This window comes from Micropterus dolomieu, linkage group LG01, assembly GCF_021292245.1.
Source record: "Micropterus dolomieu isolate WLL.071019.BEF.003 ecotype Adirondacks linkage group LG01, ASM2129224v1, whole genome shotgun sequence".
NCBI classification, from domain to species: Eukaryota; Metazoa; Chordata; class Actinopteri; order Centrarchiformes; family Centrarchidae; genus Micropterus; species Micropterus dolomieu.
Window position 1 is genome coordinate 45566518 of NC_060150.1, and position 8595 is coordinate 45575112.

General features: G+C 39.9%; 1 protein-coding gene across 2 annotated transcripts in view; it reads right to left on the bottom strand.

Moving 5' to 3' along the window:
* The window catches only part of rps6ka3b (ribosomal protein S6 kinase, polypeptide 3b), a 95856-nt gene that overhangs the window by 6916 nt on the left and 80345 nt on the right, over positions 1-8595 (bottom strand). Inside the window, exons 10-18 of one of the 2 annotated variants that reach the window (XM_046043729.1) lie at positions 7532-7602; positions 6827-6915; positions 5868-5932; positions 5654-5756; positions 5436-5545; positions 2912-3034; positions 2742-2831; positions 707-865; positions 182-343 (exon numbers count right to left, since the gene is read on the bottom strand). In XM_046043729.1, the coding sequence (XP_045899685.1) occupies positions 182-343; positions 707-865; positions 2742-2831; positions 2912-3034; positions 5436-5545; positions 5654-5756; positions 5868-5932; positions 6827-6915; positions 7532-7602 (972 nt within the window). Of the gene's footprint in view, positions 1-181; positions 344-706; positions 866-2741; positions 2832-2911; positions 3038-5435; positions 5546-5653; positions 5757-5867; positions 5933-6826; positions 6916-7531; positions 7603-8595 lie in introns of both variants that reach the window. The other variant, XM_046043720.1, reaches the window with a different exon arrangement.

Sequence of the window (8595 nt, forward strand, 5' to 3'; positions counted from 1 at the left end):
CTTCAACATCTACAGCAGTAAAACACAATATAGACATTAATGTAGCAGGAATATTAATCCAAAAACATCAGACATGATAGTGAAACAATGATGGTGAGTACTTTTACTTTGATACTTTAAGTACATGTTGCTGACAATACGTACTTTTTTTCAGTTGACTAACACTGAGTAGACTTTGTACCTCAGGTGCGACAAAGTTGGCGGTGTAACACGGCGTCATGAGCAGACCGTTCTCGGCTCTCAGCTGTTTGGCGAAACCAAAATCACAGATCCTGATGGACTCGGCGTTCCCGCTCTCGTCCACGTAGAGGATGTTACTGGGCTTCAGGTCTCTGTGCACCACCTGAACAGGAAGCCAGGGGTTTAAGTTTAGAGACTTTAAAGCTGTACATTGACATATTTATGTAACTTCCACAGCTCTATTTTAACCTAAATCAAATTTTTTCTTATATTTTTATATATTTACTGGATTTTATTTCACGCCGCCGCCGATATGGACTTAAGTTATGCATTAAAAAAACTAAATTTTAGTGAACATAAAAACATCTAACACCAGATTCTGCTGCAGCTTTTCATTCCTCAATCCAATTCTTGCACAAAACATCCATTTCCATCTTTTCTCCCATCCCTAAAAATCCTCCTTAACTTGGAAAAACACTTTATGATGTCAGTTTAAACCATTAAAACCCCCTTTAGAGAGACGTACCCCCTGGACATGCAGGTACTCCAGCGTCTTGGTGATGGTGTAGAGAACAGCGCTCGCTTCTCGCTCAGAGAAAAACTTCTGTCGGAGGATTTTGTCCAGCAGCTCGCCCCCTTTCATCAGCTCCGTCACCAAGTACACCGAGCGGCCGTCGTCGTACACCTACGACATGGAAATAACACAAACAGCGTTTTAATCACTCAATTGTTCCGTGAATTAATGTCAGTGTTGATTCAAACTAAGGGATCAGCTCCAGTTCCGCTCATTGTGCATATTTGTTCTGGTGATGTTAAATAAAATATGCAGTGTGAAGATTATGGCTCCAACAGGCACAGATGAGTCACCAAATTACAATAAACTCAGTCTGAAAAGCAGTGCATCGTTTGAAAATACCTTCCCCTCAGTCCTGGTAACGGTAAATTAAATGGCAACTATTTTAACAATCAATTAATCATTTAAGTAATTTTTAAAGCAAAAACATCAAAGATTCTCTGATGTTCTTCTTTTGAGTAATTTATAATCAACTTTTACTTACACATAATTTTTCATCATTTTCTGACATTTCATACACTGAAATGTTGATCCGGAATCAGTTTCACCCCTAATCAAGATGTTTTAACTCTTTTTACATCAAACTGCTCAAGATATCAGTGCCAAAAAAACAACAAGATATGGTTTAAAGTTAGAAATTCTGGAAATCGGACTAAACATTTCATGCCAATTGTCGATGCTCAATACTACAAACACATTTCAGTCAGTACTCAAAAGGTAGTGAGGTTCAGTAACTACTGTATGAAACTATGTAAACTTCGACACAAAATTAACAACGATTTTGATAAACAATTAATCTTTTAAGCTTTTCTGTTTTGGACAACGTGTAGTTTTTAGTTGCAGCTGCAATAAAGATTTAAACCTTAATACATCAGCGGCATGTATGTGTAAAGATTTTGACAAAATAGAGTAAATTTTTGATACTCAATGCTACAGGAGGTCATTTCGGTTCGTGCTTTCTGTAAACTAGTATTGAATTACCATATCCAGGTTTCTAGAGCTGCAATAAATAATTACAAAAGTAAATAAATTAAATAATCAATAATCTACTTTTCTTTTTGATACATGATAATAAATTTTAAAATAATAAAGTATAAGTTTTGGACAAAACAAACAAACTGATGACGACATTTTGGGCTCAGAAAATGTCACATTTAATAGGCTGAACAATTAATAGAAAAAACAGGGCTGCAACTATCACTATCAATTACTCGGTCAATTCTTTTCTCGATTAATCGATCAGTGATTCCCAAAGCTCAACATGTCGTCCTCAAATGTCTTGTTTTGTCCAAACCCAAAGAGATTTAGTTTACTGAGTAAAGAAACCAGAAATTATTTAAGACATTTAAGAAGCTGGAATCAGAAGAACTGAAAACAGGTGGTGATTAATGTATTGGATGACAACTAATCGATTGATCATTGCAGCTCTAAATGTAAACAATCAATAGCTGCAGCTCTTGCCATTTGTGTAATATTTATTTAAGATAAATAAGCTTTATTGATCCCATGCAGGGAAGTGTCACAGCAGCAGAAAGGAGGAAGAAAACAGACGCAGCGTGTAGATAAGAGAACTGAACTAAAACTAGAATTCTTCATAATATGCAAACACTTTATTTACAAACTTTAGATAAAGAGATTTATCTCTAACAGCCTTTTTAAAAAAGGAAGTGAACATAAAAAACGCAGATATAATTGTCTTCAGTTACTGGAAGTGATTCAAGCGAGGGATTTTTCACCAAACAGCAACATGATATTTTTAACTCTCATTACGAGTGAGTCACAGAAAAACTGGAACCAAACTGAAAACACTTGCATCTAATCAGGAAAATAATCTTTTCAGCTACACAGACAAACTCGCCAGATATTCAGGTCGACCGAGTGGAAAAGAAAATGAATAAGAAGGCGTCAGATTCATAATACGACTGACCACTTGTGATCTCCAAACTGAGCGCGTTTCCCTGAATCAGATCAGTTTTATGTGACTCACGTCTTTGAGGGTGATGATGTTGGGATGTTGGCCGTATCTCAGCAGGATCTCCACCTCCTCCGTCGGGTCTCTCTTGGCCTTGCTGATGATCTGTAACAGCGACAAACAGCGTTTACAGTGAAGGAAAGCTGGACGTGGAGGTCGTGCTGCAGACTCTGTGGATGTTGTACCTTGACTGCGTACTCCATGCCGGTTCCTTTGTGAATGCAGCGCTTGCAGATGGAGTACGACCCGACGCCGATGTCCTCTTTGATCTCGTAGGCGTCTGAGAACTGGGATGTGCTTCTGTGCAGCTGCTACATGCAAAGACACAAACGTCAACACAAACATTACTAATAATAATAATAATAATTGATTAGGGGATCATCATCAGTGATATAAACTGGGGTCTTTTAACTTCAGACACCCTCGCTCAGGCGACACAGCCAGGGTTGATTAGCGGCACTACATCAGGGATCATATCTGAGGCTTTTTCAGCAACCAAATACAAATCGAATTTCCAGAAAATCAGGAAAAGAAAATGCAAATTAATGTGCATTTCCATCCACTGGCAATATGCGAATATTAGAAATTGAGCACAGGGAGACAAGCACATGACGTAACTAAAAGAGCTCCAGTCAAACCTCAAACGGTAGAAAAATAATGTGGAAAACATGATGTAAATATGACATCCTGTGGGTGGGTATGGTGCATAGATAAGATGCTCCAGAGGCGTGTGACCTCTGACATGTATAGCAATTGTAAGTCGCTTTGGACAAAAGCGTCAGCTAAATGAGTAAATGTAATCCCTGTTAAATTTGTGTGTTAACGTGCCTGTTCGAAAAATTCAGCTGAACTTTGTTATGGATGGTTCTCTTTCAGGAAGTGCCCTCATACTTCACTTACAACTCGAGCGGCATAATCGCAAAAATTTGCGTCTGGCGGCACAAATGGTGGCAATGATTCACCGCAAATGACAAAACGCAAAATTCGAGTACGCAAGCTCAGAGGTTATAATTAAAGTGAAGGGAGAAAGTTGATCTACCTGGTAAATTCAGAAAATATGTGTCTGTTATGTGATTCCAGCTATTGTTGTACTTCACTATCAGTGTTGTGCAAGTTACTTCCAAAATGTAATACACTATAGATTACTAGTTACTGTCATTTGAGAATAATTAGTTATATTACAATATTACTGTCTCTGAATTGTAATACTTTACACTACTTTTGATTTACTTTCACTGCGTAGGTGGGTTCTGAGAAAAGAAGGAACATCGAACAGAGCCGTTGGACAAACATTGGGCATAGCAAGCACAACAATTTGGAAAGTCCTGAAAAAGAAAGAATGATGATGATGTAACTGATGATGGTAGCAGCAGAATGAATTCAGTGTACAGAAACATTTTGTCTGCCAATTTACTGAGATGCATTGACATTAATGGGGAGGAAGTTTATCATGCAGCAGGACAATGAGCCAAAGCACACTGCCAACAACACAAAGGACTTCATCAGGGCGGGAAAGTGGAAGGTTTTAGACTGGCCAAGTCAATCACCTGACCTTAACCCAACAGAGCTGCATTTCACCTCCTTAAGAGGAGGCTGAAGGGAGAAACACCCCGAAACAAACAAGAAGTGAAAGAAGCTGCGGTAAAAGCCTGGAATAGCATCACAAATGAAGAATGCAACAGTTTGGTGATGTCGATGGGTCGCAGGCTTGAGGCAGTTATTGGTTAGGGTTAAGCCACCAAATATTAAATGTTATTTACTTTAAGATTATTTGTTCCTTTACTTTTGCTCACCTAAGAATGCTGTGGTCTAATACAAACGGTGATATGTCCTGAGTTGTTTAACACATCTAGATGTGAATGCCCGGAAATAACAGCTGACTAAGCTAACTTCTGCTGTATTACTGCCTTACAGCAAAAAGCAATACATTATTGTAATTGCCTTACTTTTGTAACGCATTACTGCCAACACTGTTTACTATCAGACAAGTTAGCATAGAATAGCCCTGATTGATATGAACTCCATTCAGAAAACAAGTATTTTAAAAGTTGTTTGCTTGTCACCTTGCAGACAGACCAGACAAAGCAATGAATTCACATGTTTAACAAATTTGCATTGTTATTTAGTTAGTTTGGCATCTTTTTGATCCATTTGTTACAATAAAATCATACAGCTGTAGATGTAATTACCGTTGCATGTGAACAGGTATAGACAACACTGATTGAAATCAAAAGAAGCACATTTCTTTATACTCCTTGGCACTTTAAGGTACACGTTGTTTATATTTAGTCTGTGATGGAGAAGGTGTTGGTTGCGTGAGCCCAAGATTAAGACCTCCTATTTAGGAACAATCCCTGATTGTAGTTTCTTAACTGAATTTGCCACGGACAGTCCGGTAAGAACTGGAGAAGACGAAGAAGTCCTCAAATGGTGCTTTATTAACTAGCAAACACATTTAATGTGAGCCACTCTGTAATAAACTTAGTTCGGATCAATATCTATGAACTGATGTGTGGTGATCTGCAACATAATAAAAGGCAGGAATAACATGCATTGATTATCGTACTAATTATGCACGAACAATTTATGCAGATACAAAAGGCTTCACTAAATGTTTTGTATGATGACTTGCGTTCTGCCCACTGAGGGTTCGCTCTATAGCTGAGATTATTTTTTACTCCGAGTGAAAGTGTGAATGTGTGTGTGTACCTGAACAATAGTGCTGGGTAGTGGTTGCGTTTCCTCTTCCGTTATGGCCACAAAACTGAAACCTCTGAACAGCTGATGGGCGTTGGCGCTGGGAGGAACGCCAGGAGAGTCTGGGAACACACAGAGAAACAGTTGTTGATCCTTACTGCTCAACAAAATCTCATTTTATTCTCAGTGTTGCTCAGCTCAGCGGTGTGTGGAGGTGAGGTGGAGCGTACCTCTGGGTGTTTTAGCTGTGAACTCTGGATCAAAGTAGAAAGTGTCATCGGGTCGTCCTGCAGCCGGTTTGAAGGGAGGGTGGAGCTCTCTGCGGAACAGTTTCTACAGGGAAGAGGGGACGTTAGAAAACTCTAGCAGAGGCAGAGACGCACGGTCAGAGACAGTAAACCACAACTAATAAAGTGATAAAGTTTATCGAATAAAGACACTGACATTCCAGTCGATGGTGCTGAAGAAGTGATGCCTCTTGATCTCCTCCACACCGTCGGGTCCAGCTCCTACAAATAAACCTCAGCTGTCAGTGCAGTGTTGTACAGGACAGACCAGCAGGGGGCAGTCTGTCCTGCAATCACAACATCACTGTTTGATCCCCTCAGTCAAACAGTGAGATGCTGTCAGAGCCCAAATATACAGTTTCATTTTGTAGTTTTTAACAAACAGGAGGACTATTGTTGTTGGGGACTATTTTCAGCAGTGGATTAATCTACATTTGGTGCTCTAGTGAGAGAGGTGGACTAAATACTTACACCCTTAACTTTAGTTAAAGTCCTGCATTACATTACATATTAGATTGTTAAAGCTGTTGCATCAATGTAAGAGCAGCTTTTTTCTGATGTAGCTGCTGCTTTAACTACTTTATATACTGTAGTTATAAAGTAGTTAAACTCCCAATCTAGGGGTCGGGCCCCTCTAAATGGTCACAAGATAAATCTGAGGATGATTGATGGCAGAGGAAAGAAGAAAAAACTAAGTTCTGATACACAAATCTGTTTTCTCTAATATTATATTTTTAGTCTTTGTCTCTTCAGTGGACGTTTAAGTCACCGGCTTCATTCTTTGTTCTCTAAATCTGTTTCCACTGCACTTAGTCGCATTTTGCTTTGATCGATTCGTAAACGTTTCCTTCTTTTCTGCGATATTTTGAATTTTTACCCAAAATTTTCTGCGTTTCAATCCAGCTGTTTTATATGTGAAAATTGAAAATGTGCATAAAAACAGATGTGCAGACAGTTTCAGCCAGTGTGGACATTTCTACTGCAGCTGCGGACCCTATCTGGGCATGTATGTGCAATTATTTAGGCAACCTTTTTAGTCTGTCTGTTTAGTCTGTGTTTTATTGTTTGTATATACTCGTTCTGAAAGTTGAAGCTGAGGGCAAAAGAAAGTTTTACCTAATCTGTTGGCAGGGTTGCGTTTGAAAAGGTTCCTGAGGAGACTCTGAGCTTCTGGACTCAAAAACTGTGGCATTCCCAACTTGGCCCTGAGAAAAGAAAAGACAGGGAGCGTTGATATGAAAGAAAATATTAAATAGACAGAATAACTGCGGTGTTATCAGCTGTCCATATTGTATATCCAAACTAAAAGTGTCTGAAAGACTAGAGGACAATATGCTACACACAGGAAACACACTCAGCAGTCTGCAGAGAGTCTGCTCAGCAGTTTTCTACAGGCCGCCGTTGAGAGTGAAAGAGAGACGACAGAGGAAGCAGGATGGGTTAATATTTCCTGAGAATAGTTTTTTTCTTTCTTTCTCCAACATGATTCTCTCTTTTGCCTCTCATCCCTCGCTCCTCCTCCCACCAAATCTTCCCTCACAGTCTCCTTCCTCGCTGCTATCAGAACAATTTCTCTCATCTCTCCTCCGCTCTGTCCATCGTCATCTTCCTCTTCCTCCTGAGTGCTGCACTTTATCTCCTCTAAAATAAATCCTTCACTTTCCCTTGGGCTGACTCGCCGGAGGGAGAGAGGGCGGGAGGGGAGTCTCACGCCGCCGCTCTCTCTTTCTCCGTCTCTCCTCTCGGATGTCCAGTAAGCTGTAATAAAAGCTGTTAGGTGGAGATTAGATCGGAGCGTACAGACAGTATAGAGTGTCTTACTTGAGGATCATGGTCATCGTCTCTTTCCGGTCTTTGCCTTGAAACGGCAGCGTTCCCGTCAGCATCTCAAACTGAGAGAAAGAGCAAAACATGTCCACGGTCAAAGCTTTATACCTCTCCCCCCAAACACTCCTCCTCCTAATGATGTCTGTTGTCTTTTACATAAGCGCAAAGTGTTACGTTCACTGTGATGGTATTATTCATGTTTACAAATGAGATGCACAAGAATACAAGTCCCATAAGTCACCCTGTATTCTGTTCTCCACCTGAAGGCCTCTTTACACTGTGATTTCTTTTGGGCTGTCAAAAAGTTGTAACTAGTGACAAAAACGTGGTGAAATCTTTGGTCGTCAATCCAGAGTAGTGGTCAAATCTTTCAGCTTTGGAGCCCAAACACAGCCCTTAGCATTGCAACGTAATCTGACATCTCAAAATTTATATAGTTCTTTCTGACACCAAGATTTTACTAGTGATAGACCGATAAATGGGCCGGCCGATACCTGCACTCATGAGGCTGATAAATCATCCTAACTGACGGAAGAACTAATCTAAAACCATTACTGGCTAGCGTTAAATATACAGTGGGGGAAATAAGTATTTGACCCCTTGCTGATTTTGCAGGTTTGCCCACTTACAAAGAATGCAACGATCTACAATTTTAATCATATGTACATTCTAACAGTGAAAGACAGAATCCCAAAGAAAATTCCAGAAAATCACATCATATGAATTTATAAAAATTGATTACCATCTGATGAGGAAAAACAAGTATTTGACCCCCTGGACAAACAGCATGTTAATATTTTGTAGAAAAGCCATTATTGGCCAGCACAGATTTCAAACGGTTTTTATAGTTGGTGACAAGGTTTGTGCACATTTCGGCAGGGATGTTGGCCCACTCCTCCCTGCAGACAGCCTCCAAATCATTCAGGTTCCGAGGTTGTCGCCTGGCAACTCGAATTTTAAGCTCCCTCCAAAGATTTTCAATTGGATTCAGGTCTGGAGACTGGCTAGGCCACTCCAGAACCTTGATGTGCTTCTTCTTCAGCCACTCTTTTGTTGCT